Source organism: Phaenicophaeus curvirostris, chromosome Z, assembly GCF_032191515.1.
Source record: "Phaenicophaeus curvirostris isolate KB17595 chromosome Z, BPBGC_Pcur_1.0, whole genome shotgun sequence".
In the NCBI taxonomy this organism is placed as follows: Eukaryota; Metazoa; Chordata; class Aves; order Cuculiformes; family Cuculidae; genus Phaenicophaeus; species Phaenicophaeus curvirostris.
In genome coordinates, this window is record NC_091431.1 from 21,235,401 (window position 1) to 21,250,239 (window position 14,839).

The 14,839-nt window shown below is 39.0% G+C and overlaps 1 protein-coding gene across 6 annotated transcripts in view; it reads left to right on the forward strand.

Moving 5' to 3' along the window:
* ZNF462 (zinc finger protein 462) overlaps positions 1–14,839 on the forward strand; it is a 94,776-nt gene that overhangs the window by 66,556 nt on the left and 13,381 nt on the right. For all 6 annotated transcript variants that reach the window (XM_069880006.1, XM_069880003.1, XM_069880005.1 and 3 more), the window contains 2 exons: positions 7,223–7,484; positions 9,657–9,793. In XM_069880006.1, the coding sequence (XP_069736107.1) occupies positions 7,223–7,484; positions 9,657–9,793 (399 nt within the window). The remainder of the gene's footprint in view (positions 1–7,222; positions 7,485–9,656; positions 9,794–14,839) is intronic.

A 14,839-nucleotide genomic window follows, 5' to 3' on the forward strand; every position in this document is an offset into this window, starting at 1 on the left:
TATGATGAAGTGTTTCCTGACCTCCTAAAACTGATGTTCCAAATCACAGCATTAGCAGAGCAGGGTAATAGTTCAGGCAGTGTTCATAACCATCTTGTGCCTGCTTGAAAGACACTGCTAGTATGAGTTTCTGGAAGCGCTGCATACTCAAAACCAGGAGGGTATGGGAAGCTGTTGACCTGATCCTTCCTTCTCTTCTGATGGAGATAAGATGACGTAACTTATTTCACCAATTATGTTCCTCCTTCCGAAATCTTACACAATTCTTACTGCTTCCTTAGCATCATCTTATATGGAGTATTATAGCGCTCTCTCCTTGATCTCAGCTATGAATTTCCAAGGTTCTACAGCAGACAATGGTATGAGACTCTCTCTGTCTAAAGGGGTTCAAATAATAAAATTATTTATTATTTTTTTCTTCTTAGATGAAATTCTGATACTAGCACAAGAAACTACATAGCATATATGCTGTCTCACTTCATTTGGACATAGGTGTGCACATAACTCAAAAGGGAATTTGCAGTTAAAAGGAAACATGGGTATAGTGTCTCACCTATTTTGAATAAAAAAGATTGTGTAGTCCAGGTATCTTTCTGGTTCTCCTCTTGTGACCATTAGACGTATGTGTAATATCTTTCTCACAAAATGGTCAAAAAAAAATTTTACAGATAATGCTGAAATAAATTCCTCCAACAAGATTTTTGGGTTTGTTTTGTTTTGCTTTTGCTTTTTTAAAAATCCTTTAAGTGGAAATTTTATTCCGGGCCTTTATTTACTTTACTGTTGTGATTACTCTTTTCTTATGTCTTTTGGAGTATGCAAACAGGTACACAAAGCTTGTTTATGTTATATGTTGTTTACAACATCCTAGCAATGTTAAGGTTCTTAAGTAGATATCAAAATTCAGGTAGAAGAGTAGGTTCGTATTTGATTTTGAAGATGCAATGAATAACACTTTCTTGTACTCTATGGTTCCCTAAGGTTCTTCATGAGTATTTTGTTGCTCTTCTATCTTCCCCTCCCCTCAGCTTAGTGCATTGCCAGCACATTTCACCCTCCCACGTATTCTTCCTTCCAGGTCAGTGCTGCATGGCATGAAGTGAACAAATGTGTGTAGTCTTGACAATCTTTGTATGACACACTGCTTTACCACCTTCCCACTTTTCAAGCTGTTTCTATTCATGACTGTATGCTATCCTACCACTCACTGAGCTGGTAATTTTGAGTGACATTGAATTACAGAAGGGATTATGTTCCTAAATCGCATAATTTCCACACTTATGCCTTTTGAAGTAGTAATAACAACAACAACAGTAATAATAATAACAATTAATTCAATCCTCCATGCTTTTGGCTATACATTTTGTGTTCACTGGTATTTTTTGGAATAACGTTGCTTCTTTACTTGGCTTCACAAATATGTTTGTATCCAGAGGAAACCGTTTGTCTATTGATTTTCTTAATTCCTTGGAATTCTCTGTCATTCTTGGTAAAAATCGCTTAATGTATCTGGATTCAGAGAAAATTAAATAGCATCCCAAACACTTTCCTTTCAGTGGTTTTAGGACTTTGACTCACAGATCTGTAATGTCCTAGGCCTGTGTTGTTATTACTTTCCCTTTTCCCACCAAAGTGTTTTTAAGCACTTCTTGTTATTTATACATTCTCTCTTTTTTTAAACTTATCTCAGGAGCCAAACATCCCCTTTCCCAGTTTCTTTTGAGTTTGGTTGATGTTCCTGTGTGGATTTAGCAGGGATGTGTAGTGCCTTCGTTTTTATCTCCCACTGTCTCCTTTTGGTCATTGAGCTATTTAATTATTAGTTACATGCAAATGTAATAATCTCTTTTTCCAGTGTACTCAAACAATTGCTTTTCCTGAACAGTGTTTTCTCCCTCCATCTCTATCCCTCATTGTATAGGCATGCAAATACAAGTATTAGATGGTCTAGTTCTGTTCACTCTGAAAGAATGAAGCAATTGTTTGATTTCTTTCCTTTAATAGATACTTCTTCCTCTGGTTTCTCAACTGCTGCTCAGTTACTACTTCCTTAGACGTGTCCAGGTGTTTTTTTGGTCTGTTTTTGTTTAAGTGTCTTATTTTAGCGTTATTTTGCTATGGCATATATGTTAATCTATAGCTCTGAAAATACCTGCATATAATACAACATCATTTACTTGGATTTTCGTTTTGTTTCTGTGATGGGTTTTCACTGTATATTTTTCTCCTGAGTGTATGATCCCAGAGTATGCAGATATGTACCAAGCTGCATTTTCACTACTGCATTTCATTGTACTGGAGACTGTGAATGCTCTTTTGGATAAGGCAGTAACTTTCAGTGTTACTGATAGACTCATTGTGCCAGTCTCTGTGTCTGTACTCTGAATAAAGTTTTCAGGGTGGCAGCATCACTTAAGAGGCATTTAAGTGGTATAGGGACTTTGCAAATGCTGTCTTTCTTCACCCCATGCGGACACACTATGAGATTTACTTATATATTATTACTAGTGTAATAGTAATTTAGGTATGACTGTGTAGATGGGGCACCATACAGACGTCTATTTCCACTGCATTCCTTTCATGTCCACGTTTGGATATGAGAATGCTGTTGTATATTAAAGGTAGATTCTATGGTTTTTTAGATCCATAGGTGCTGGCAAAGATTTCACTACTTGCTAACGTTGTTGTTCTTCCTGTGCAGGTAGTCTGTAGGAATATGTGGTATGTGAAATACCAAAATTGAGATTTTGGATTCCTGCTGTTCTTCCATTTTTTACTACATGAAATACTGTTAACTTTTGCCTCTTGAAGTGACTGTAGGTGTTCTCAGTTTTCTATCAGATCATCCCATGCTGTTACCTTGCTTTTGGATTTTCACAGTGAAGTTGTTCCATTCATTTTGGATAAAATTACTTATAAATATGAATCTTAGCGGTTTTGTTGTGGCCTTTTTTATTTGATTGAGTGCTTAAAATCAGTCAGAGTGAAGTATTCTGCTTCCTTTCCTTGCATTGCCAGTATGAACTTCCTTTATTTTCTTGTGCTACATTGAGGCTGTTCAAATTAAAAAATGCCATTTTTTCCCTTGACATGCAATCAGTACTTCCTGGGTTTTTTATTATTCTTCACTTTCTTCCCCTTCGTGTTTTTTCTTTCTGCTTCTCTTTTACATTTCTTAAAATGCTATCTCTAGCTTTTTCTCTTTGCTTGTTTTTATGTCTTTCCATTGCTTTCTGAACATGGTGTAGGCTTCTAAGGCCATTTTACACTTTTGAGACTCAGATGGCTAGACCCTTTTTATGTTCCAGGGCAAAGTTGTTAAAACTTACCTGAAGTGCTCCCAACCCTTTTGTGCATGGAGTACAGGAAAAAGACTAAAGTGGAACTTGCATTGTGTACAGCCATGACTCAATTGTTGGTCAGTTCTGAGCTCTGCTCTCTTCTTCATTCATACTTCACTGTTACATCCAGACATCCTGTTGTTAATGTAACACTGCCAAAAGGATCCAGCAGTTTGGTGCAGAGCAGCTCAAGGCTAGTGTAAATGCTATGGCTCTTGTGGTCAACTTGGTCAACATCTTAAGTCAGCCAAGTGCTAAAGTATGTGCAGAGGTGCTTGGAATATCAATCTGCTCTCTCAGCAGAAATAGAGGAGGTGCCTGTGCAGAAGCGCTCTGCCAGTTTAAGGCAGTGCTGCTGCTCCTTGGCTGTGGATTTGCCTACTTAGACCTTCTCTCATATAATGCTTTTGAAAAATAAATGAGAAAAACACAAAACCTGAGCTCCATCATCTGTTTCTTATTTGCTGGTGTTTCATTCTGTGCTGCGTGCTAAAATGCATCTTTGGAAGCAAACTCAAGTCAGTTGCTATCTTTCCATTGCTTTCAGTGTTTCTGGAATGGGCATGAAAAGTGTGGTTCATTGAAGTATGTGGAAAAGCTCCCATGCTTTAGTCAGCTTTGGACTCTGTCCAAAGTGCTCCTGGTGGAGCTGGGTTGCACCTGCATGCTAGGATAGCTATCTGGCAAGCCAATTCTTAGAAACCAACAGAAGCTCTATACACATGTGTTAATCCTGGATGTTTTTCTTCAGGAAATGCTAAACCTTGCTCTCCAGAAAGGCTGCAAAATAGTGAAAGCATTTGACAAGGGAAAAGAGGAAGAATACGTAGGCAGAAATAGGGACAAGCATGCTGCCATTGTTTAAGTGTAAGACTGTACAAGCTCTTTAGGTGGCTTTTTTCCCCTGTAAATATCATAACCATCTTAATTGTAATGAAGCAATATACTAAAAATTATAAAATGACTGGCATGAATCGTGGTTGAAAGAAGTAAGAGTTCAAACATTAAAGGTAGAATTTGCTTTCAGCTGCTGATGATGACAAGGAAAACTACTTTGAGTGCTTTTTTTCTGTAGGAATAGCCATGTAGCTATCTACTTTTGCAGCTTTCATATACTGCATTCCACAGAAATGTGTAAATATTTGATTGAAAGTTTGAAAGCTAGAATATTAGACACCCGAATATAGGGGAAGTAAAAACTTCTGAAGTATGGTAGATCCTCCAAACAACAACAAAACTTCCTTGTTCTGAAAATAATCGTTTTAAACCTGGAACTTGCTTAGCAATATCATTTAGGCTTTGGCTAGGAACTGTTGTGAAGCGGTTGAAACTTTGATCTCTTCTTCCTGAGAAAGGGAGTAGTAACCTACAAGCTAGACTTTAATCAGTAGCCTACAGGGAATTTGACTAGTACACATACAAAAAGAACTGCTTCCAGTGCTACAAACTTCTTTTAGGTAGTGGTATCCTTGTCAGGAAATCTGTCTAACTGTGTTTTGAGCTTTTAGAAGTGTTGAACCCAGGGTACAAATAGGCAAGTCGGCAAACCTGCCCTGGACCACATATCTCTTTGGACCTCAAGGTACTGTTCCAGAAGAGGCAAGCACATAGTTGTTGCCTTTGAGGGAGAAGAGACTTCTGCAGAGGTTTGTAGCTCCTCAAGCCTGTCTTGTGCCAAAATAAAGCAAGTGGGGAGCCTGTTTCAAACACAAGGAAAAGAAAGCCTTGACATTTGAACAGATGAAACTCACTGTGAGCTCGCATGGTGAGCAAACCTGCTGTAGCAGTAGTGGAAACAAGAGTTGATAAATGTTTCATTATAACCCACCCTCCTATTGCAAGGATTGGATAGGAAGAGCACGAAGTATTTAATTTTACCGGAATCTTTCATGTCACTGTCATTGTCTTTGCGGTATACATTCTAATGATGCCACGGGTGCCTGTCTGTGTTTTGCTGGTGTGTTTGGTGGTTTTGGTTGTTGATAGATTGATTTTAATTTCTCAGGCATGTGTGACTTCTTTATGTGGTAGTGATAAACCAAAGCAAGCATTTTACTCTTTTGAAGACAGGTAGAGAAGTCCCCACATTGGAGGCTGTATAGGCCTGTTTGTATTTTGTTTCTTGGTACTGATTAGTTAGAACGGATAATGCTAAGTTCCCACAAGTATGAGGTCCAACACAAATTAACAAGACTGACCCTATAGCTTGGGAAAAAAGAGTGGGAGGGGGGAGGCAAAGTGATGGTTAGAGAACATATTCTAACAGTGAAAAATGATCAACTCTATGGCTTCTCTCAGTACGAGTGGACATGTGTTCAGATATAGACTTTTTCTTACCCTCAGTTGGAAAATGTCAGTACATAATAGTGAAAAGAGAGTTAACAACAAGTTTGTTGTGTAAGTGAAGGAATCTGTGGTGGAAACTTTTCAGTTATTGCCTGAGGCTTATGATGAAGAGATCCCAAAGATCAAGTTGGGTGCTCAAAGGAACCCATTTTTTGTTGGTAGAAGATGTGAAAGCAAAAAAACTTTGAGATCCTCGACTGCCTTTAAGAAAATGCTCTGTGGAGTTGCTTTAAACATTGGCCCATCATGTGCAGCTGTGTGTCAACTCAGAAAGAAACTATTTTGAAGGTGATTGTAGTTGATTTTCTTCATTTGTTAAATAAAAAGAGGTAGAGGCACAATCTCGGGTTTTTTGTGTCAGACCTCATGTGTCTGTTAGATAATTGCTATGTATCCAGCCTCAGGGAATTAAGCTTTGGAAAAGTGAAGTACCCATCAAAGCAGGAGGTGGCTGGTACAGTTTGTATCCTGACTTCCCTCCCTCCTGCCCCTTGCCTTTTTTCCCCTTCTTCTAGAAAGCTTAAGAAAAGAGCCTTTTGTCTTCTTTCCTGAAAAGTTTCACTGAAATTCATCTATGCTTTATTCATCTGCTTTCATTTGTGCTATTCATGGGTAACTGTGAGTTATATATGACAAAGCAGATGAATTCCTAACTTCCCTATTCAAGCAGTCTGTTGGGAAAGGTTCAACACTACCCTCCCCTCCTTCTTTTTTAAGAGGTCCAACTAAAGTAGTATAACTTTCAGTACTGAGACATCTCTGGACTGCATTTCTCCATATGCTATTAAAATGGCGTGACAGAGTCTGCTAGTTGTAGAAAGGGTGCATCTATACAGCTGTATCTGTATAAAGAAATCTGTTTCTTAGTATAGAGAAACCTAGCAGCTTCTAAGGAAATGAGATTTAGAAGCTTTACTGGAATTTTAGATTACATGTCTTTCCTTCCAATGATTACTTCATTTCAAACATCATCGGCTAGGAGAACTTGAATTTACCTTTTGTGAATACTGCTTCAAATGTGACAAAATTGTATCATATTGCTAAAGTTAACTTTTGATTTGGGTTTCTTAAGTAATTCACTAATGAGTGGTGCTGAGTATCCATTTGGTTTTCCTGTCCTTTTTTTATCTCCTTGATGTAAACTGGCATAAGACATTTGAGAGGATCGGGTCTAATCTACACAACAAACACATAAACACTTGGCAGTATGATTAATGTGCTTTACCTTCACAAATTAGAAGTCTCTTTAAGAGCAGACTTCTTTTTAGACTGCTTCTAATTTATGTCTCTCACTTCTTCCCTCCTCAAATCAGACCTAAAAAGTATAATTTATACTGATCACCCTTTCAATTGTAGAGTACACATTAGATTAAATCAAGAAGTTCTACACCTTTTTTTCTTAATCTCTTTAGAAAGCTGTCAGTGGATTTCATAACCACCATCTTGATAAAAGCCAAGAGGTGCAGGAGCAAGCCTCAAACCATTTTAGATTTGTTGATCACTTTGAATAACGACTTGCCTCTGTTTCTCTGCAGACTCTTCGTACTCTGAGCCTCCTGATGTTCAGCAGCAGTTGAACCATTACCAGTCTGCGGCTTTGGCCAGGAACAACAACATGAGCCCAATCCCACTTTCTGGGAGTGCTGCAGGGCTGGAAAAAATGGAAGCCATCCTTAATTGTGAATTTTGTGAATTCTCCTCGGGTTACATACAGAGCATTCGGCGTCATTACCGTGACAAGCATGGAGGGAAAAAACTATTCAAGTGCAAAGATTGTTCCTTTTATACAGGCTTTAAGTAAGTACTGTGCAAAACAGATGAACTTAACTCATAGGGTTTTTTTAGCAGCTGAAAAAACTTCTGAGATGTTTGAAAGCTTGCTGTAGCTAATGGGAACATGGCCACTGTTAACCAGGGAGAGGAACATGGGAAATGCCATCCCAGATCACAGCAGCATCCATGTAATCCATTTTCCTCTCCCCTACAACAGCCAGTACCATCTGCTGCAGGCAAAAGCACAGTTAAGTCCTTGCACTAGGTTTTCCTTGCTAGAGGAAATGGTACAGGTAGTACTTTTTCCTCAGCCTAGGCAATTAGGGGCCTATACTTATGCTGAAGTGTGAAAATTTTCTCTACAAAAATGTCAGTTCCAGGTACAATAAGCATGAGACAATTGAGTGTTCTAGGGCGGCAGGAACACTTATATCACCTTTCTGAAAAAAAACCTATTTTGTGTAATTGTATTTCTTCTACCATCTATCTAACTGAAATGCAAAGCATCCTCTAGGATGTCTGATAGTACATAAACACGTTACAGAAAAATCCAATTAGATGTGCAAAATTTAAAAACTTGGTGATGTGTGTTTCTCTGTGCATGTGTTTTTAGCTGCTGTTCCATAAGAAAAAAAAAGGCCTGTGCACCTGTGCTGTTCATCTTTCTTCCTGATATGCTGGACCCTTGAGCATAAACACTCTCAGCTGACATTTGATATCTCAGACTTGTTAGGTTCTTAGGAGACTAGTGACAGTAAAGCAGTATGACTGAAAAAAGAGGAGGAATTCTGTTGAAATAAATGTTGAGAACAAACCTGAGGGAATCCACACAAGAGCAACCTCTAGTTACATATCTCTGGCCTCTTTTACTTCCTCCCCTTGCTGCCTCTATGGTGTAATCTGCTGCTTGTGCTTTGTATCCTGATTGCTATCTGTCTTAAAGATTACCAGCAATTGCCAGGTCCATTCAGTCTGTTCTTGCAAGTGCCACTTTTCTTCTACCTGGATAAAATGAAATCCTCTTAAACCAAGCAGCATTTAAAAACATTCATAGTTGCATCAGGGCATAGTGTTCTTTCATGTGGTATCTCAATCATTCAGGGATTAAATCTTGCCTCCTTGAGAAGCACAGCATGTTTTCTGTTTAAGAAAAGGGGAGAGGGGTAAAAACACCCATAGAAATCCCCTCTTCAACTCACCATAGAATTTAAAAGCATGAAAGCACTTACTGAAGCTGATAGAAATACACCTGTAGAATTCAGTGATTGCTGGGTTGGGCCCAAAGTTAGTAAGTTGCTTTGCATTAAGTCTAACAGTCTTGGAAAAACTTTAAAGACACTTCTAACACTAGTTCAATGTGGCAAGCTCCTTAACTTTTACAAGCTTTACCACTGCTTTGGGAAAAAATTACCAACTGCCCCAGGTTTGCAAACACCTCTTATTTCAGTAGTTGAGCTTGTGGTTAGATAGGTGTACCGTTAATTTCCTTTGCATGCATGTTTCTTGCAGCTTCTGGGTATGCAGCCAGTGTAATGCCAGTATGATTTTTTTTTGTTCAAAAGTACTGTGGGGTATTCATTCATTCCTCCACATTCGTAAGTAGAATATTCTTAGTCTTGGGTTTTCAGATCTTTATAGCTGATGCTTTAAAACTTAACTACTCAGTGCTAAACTCACTGTGAATGCAGGTCTGGTTTGAATCCTGAATATAAACATTTTGGCTCTTTCTGGGCTTGTCCTAGAAGAAGGTCAATAAAGATGTCATCTGCTTCCAGAAATAAGTATGCCCTCACATCTGCAAGTCCAGAACAGTTGATAGATTGTGTTCAACTTCCTAAAAATTTAATCTTTGTCAGAGAAAGTATACTACATGTTTCAGGCTGAAGACAGCAATGAGCATGAGAGATGGGAATTAATTTGCTATCTTAACTTTACAATGTGACAATAGAGCAACTCATGCAAAAGAATATCTTGTCAGAGGGAGTGTTTGTTACTTTAGGATACAAGCCTGCAAATACTTCTGCTCATGTGTTACTCATGTGAGTAGCCCTGCTGAAATGCCATGTGGCGCTGTGAAGACAAGGCTGAGTGGTATCTGTACCATTTTACATGACACGTCCCTTATAGAGCTGTGACACTTCATTGTTCCCTGCACACCTCTTCTGACTGCTTCCATCTTTCCCTCCCATTTCACAGATCTGCTTTTACTATGCACGTGGAAGCTGGGCATTCGGCAGTTCCTGAGGAAGGACCCAAAGACCTTCGCTGTCCTCTTTGCCTATATCACACCAAATATAAACGCAACATGATTGATCATATAGTTCTGCACAGAGGTAATAATATCCCTGTATGTGTCTGTATCTGATGAGGGGAGTGCTGAACAAAGCCCTTGTCTTTCAGACTGATTTCATTAAATTTTTCCAGCTCTGTACATTAAATTTTCCCCTCTCTGTACATGAGAACAAAAGTATGTTGAATAAGTCCTCAGCCTATGAGTATATTTTATTTCATTTCTCAATGGTGCATCTTATTTATTTGCTGTAAAATTCAACGTTAATCAGTACTGAAACAAGGCAAATTTAAAATTGTTTTTAAGCTTTTCCTCTAGCGAGGTTAACAATCATCAAATACCTGTGTGGCAAGAGTTGCCCTAATTTACAGCTCTGATCTGGGTCAGCGTTTTTTCCTGCTTACGTCCCTGTTATCATGAAGTCCTTGCTATCATAAACTCTGTGACAGGGTGTATGAACTAACCAAAGAGGCCCAAAAATATCTCTTGGTTACTTGCTTGAATATTTTATCTTTAGTGTCCTAGGATCAAACCAAGAATTATCATACCTTTGTTTTTCTTTAAGACTTCTCTTCTATCTTCACCTCTTCTTCTTTTTTTAAATCAGCTAAAAGTGGAATTAGGGATTTCTATGTTCTATTAACTGCGGTCTTGCTAGCTCAGAAGAGACAGCTGTTTGGGCTCTCGGGCTGGGATGGCTGCCCATAGCTATCGCACTTGATGCTTGTAGATGGTCTGTTGGCTGCTGAAATCCAAACCCATGTGTTGCGATGGCACTCTGCCTGCTTGCAGGTTGGGCAAAGTTTCACAGTAGTGTATTAGTGGTGAGCAAATACAAGTTTTGCATGCCATCTTTTTCCTGGAGGAGATTCTGGTGTGGCAAGCACTATTGTAGTTCCTTGTAACATACCACTTTTCAGTGTTGGTAACTTGAAGTCCTTCTTGTACCAAAGCAGTGAGGTTGGCAGAGTTCATACAAATTTCTCTCTGCTAGGAGGGCTGTTCTGAGGGAACATCTGGCAAAATGACCTTTCAGGGTGGTTCAGTAAACATGTTATAAAGCTGCCTTATTTGTAAGAGTTTGGCAGATGCATTAGCTTTTACTTTGTGTCTTTTAAGGTGTTGCTATGCTGGATTTTGTTCAGCTTCAGGGCATAGTCCAGAATTAGCTCACTTGAGAGGAGAGTTTAATTAAGTCCTGTGCAGGGGATCACGCAATTCGAAGCGCTGTTGACGTGTGCTGTTGTTTATGGCTGTGCCAGGGCTCCAGTGGACACTGTCAGACTTTTAAAATACAGGTAGACAGAGTGAAGGAGATCTTGACAGGCTTAGGTAGGGTATTTTCCATCATGCATAGACTTGACAGTGGGAATGTCCATTGCAGAAATGGAAGAGCACTTCATGAGCTCAAGCGCCTGTATGGCCTGTACAGAGCTGTTTCTGTCCAATTGCATGGAGGTGGTTACCTCCTGGGTAAGTAACAGTGTGAATCTGTTCTTCTATAGAGCTGTTGTTTCAGTTGCACATCCAGCCTCAAGGTTTTGTGCTGCTGGAACAAAGCTGATTGATAGCAAAGGACATAATGATATACTTACTAGAGCACAGGGAGAGGTAAAACAGAGTAAAAGAAGTTTTAATGCAAGTATAGTTTTAGCTGTTAAAGAATCTTGAAGGCCACTGAGGGAAGGACAAGAGTTTTCTATGACATCAAGCACCCAGGTTATTATGGAAGTAGGGTCCTTCCTTCAAGTACTTTCTGTTGCATGTAACCAACTAAAAAAACCCCTCTACATTTGTGTTTAATTGTGTGGCAGCTGAAGCAGCAAATTTTGACAAGATTTAACATGTACTGAAAGAGAAACGGAGTGATCGTGAATACAGTCTGAGATAGCCTTCCTTTTTTTTTTTTTTTAATAGCCATTGCATTGGTAAAACAAGGGCATAGCCCTGAGCTGTCATCCAAAAACAATAGTTTTGATATAGATGGAATTCTGCAGTGTGTATAATCAAAAGTGAAGTATTTGATCTCTTTCGTAGTTAATGTTCCTCCTGTGTAAAAAGATACGTATGCAGCTCTGTGCCTCTTGCATCACTTCCAAGTTGCTGCACCCTTAATCCTTGGTGAAACAGCATGTGCTTGAAATGGAGAGTATATGAGCCTTTTAATGTATCCTACGGAGTCTGAGTTTCACAAGGCTAAAGCATTATAGAATCATAGAATGGTTTGGGTTAGAAGGGACCTTAAAAATCATCCAGTTCCAACGCTGCTGCCATGGGCAGGGACACTTCCCACTGGACCAGGCTGCTCAAGGCACCATCCAACCTGGCCTTGAACACTTCTAGGGAGTGTTCAACAATTCCACTGCCTCACTGCCCTCATTGTGAAGAACTTCTTCCTAATGTCTAATCTAAATCTTCCCCTTTCCAATTTAAAGCCATTCCCTATTGTCCAGTCACTACCTGCCCTTGTAAAAATTCCCTCCCCAGCTTTCCTGTAGGACCTCCTTCAGGTAATGGAAGGTCATAGATAAGGTCACTATAAGGTCTCCCCAGAGTCTTCTCAGCTAGAAGGCTGAATGCCTAGTGAGAAAAAATTAGGCAAGGACTTTGCTTCCCACTAAGAATGAAAGCAAATAGGGAGCCTCCAAGAGCCTTCCGCCTATCATCTGTTCTGCATCAGTGTAAAAGTTGTTCACTATCCCTTCTGCGGACACAAATGGAGCACAAATTCATTACAGGTGGCTTGTAGCAGAGGACTGACACAACTAGAGGCTGCAGTGCAGGTATGTAAGGAGAAGGTTGACTCTTCTTCTTGGTCTTTGTGACAGGTGAGCCCAAGGAGAGGAGACACACAGGAGACAGACTAAATGCAACTTACTAAGATCACTATTGGATCTACTTTAAAATCCTTCAGGCATTATATTCTCTTCCTGGTAGTGAGAACAAAATAGTGATTTTGTTCTTCCATTTAATGGAAATTACACGCATTTCTCTTAAACTGTAAATTTAAGATAAAGTCAAATTTTCAAATTCATCTAATTCCCTAAAGGCTTCATTGCTACATATCCTGATTCCTTGCACATAGTTGTTTCTGACATTATTCCTTGTACACACAGCTCCATTGATACATGCAGAACCCTTGTGATGTGCTTGCTTCTGGCTACTGGAATGCTTATGCAACATGTGCTGTGACTGTAGCTTGGAGTTGCAGGCAAAAATGCTTTTTTCCAAACACCTAACATGACCAAGTAATTGGTCTGTGTCTAGATATTAGGACTGTTCTGGTTTTAGTTGGTTTGCTTTTAAGGGAAGGAAATAATTTGTATATGCTGTGGTGTGTTACTGAGACAAGATTTTTCCTTACAACTAAAGACTGATAGAGTCATAGGCTCTTTTATGTCCAGAGCAAAAAAAAATATGTCTATTTTGAGTCACTGTACTTGTAAATACCTGTGGTATTAATAGCCTTTCAGTTTAATCTCTAATCTACATTACAATTAGCCTGAATGTTTCAGTCTAATGGAAGGGCTGGAATTCTTAAACCAAGATGATGCTTTTTAAGTGTTTTTTTAATTATTATTTTATTTTTTCAATTACACCTCTTGCTAAATTGTTCCACTATTTAAGACATCTTTTTGTGAGGCATATACAGTAGTCTTTGTTTAGGTGCTGCTGAACTTTGAAGAAGTCTATGTGTGGATAAAGCAGCTACCTCTTTCAATTTATGTTTGGGGCTTTATAGTTTGCTTTAATTTTGTGAGTTGCTCAGATATGATAAGTGCATTGTAAATAAGTAATTAAATAAACAGAGCTTTGTAAGGCCAAGCTGGATATGAGAGCATCACCTTCCAAAATATGAGGTTCTAGATCCAAATAACTGCAAATTCCAAAATCATTGCTTGGAGGAAACTCACTGAAATGAATATATCATGTAAAAGTGAAATCCTTCAGGCTAGAATTGATGTTTATGTTTATTTTGCTTTTCTCATGTTACTACACTGCGTTTGATTTGAGGAGAGTGTGAGTGTGTTATTGTGAGATAAGTTTTGCTAATGAGAATTAGGGAATGCTGCATTACTCCAGACTGATACATAAAAAGTTTTATACCATCTGATGTTTTAGCTTTTTAAATTGGTGCCAGGTGCTAGAGAAATACTGAATTTTCATGTATTTTAATTAGCATTACTCTTTTTGAAATCTTCACTTTACTTTTTGACCTTTGAAACTAGTTGCATCACTTATTTCCATGATTTCAAAAGCACACAGCTGCAACAACTGTGTAAGAAGTCTTCTTATGACCCCAGAATCACAGCTTTGAATTCTGTTGACTCAATTTTCCCCTCCTCCTCTCCCATTCTGAATGGCCACAACTTGGTGTCTTCATAGCTAGAGAAGCCATTGTTGGTATGGAAAAGAATTACAAGTCCACAGAGTGTTTTTTTAAGACACAGACTGAGGGGAAACTTCCGCTTTTTGAAGTGGCCAAAGAGGAAGTTATGTTATAAGATAACTTCTGTGTTCAGGGAGAAGCTGAGAAGGGTGGAGTATTTTGTTGGGCTGTGGAAAAAAGTGAGTGTGGAAAAAAGTGTGAGTAGTGGTAGCATGTGTATTGGCCAAAAGTGAATGAACAGTGTAGCTTTTGCTACCTTCCAGAAACCCTAATGGAGTTTGTGTTTCTGTAGTTGTGTTTGGATGTGATATTATCCTCCTCACTGAAGAAAAGAGGACATTGGCTCAGATCCATATGTGGGTTGCAACATCTAACATTCCCCTAGCCTTCATGTCTGCCATCTGAGATTCAGGCCTGGGTTTTTGGTCTGTTCTAATCTGTCTTTAGGGATGAACCTGCATGAGGAAAATCCAACTCTTCCTTTAATCTCCAGTCCATAAGGAGTAACAATTCTAAGTCTCAGTGTTGTAGTTCAAAAAGCCAGTTGAGTAACAAAAGCTCTCAATGAGGATCTTCTCATGACTTCTTGTCTGGCTGATATATGTCTGGTTTTCTGTTCCCAGGCTCTGCTACTTTGCCTTAAAGGTGGAGTCTCATTTGCCCCAAAACTTCCATTCCCATCTTCTTCACCCAATGAGC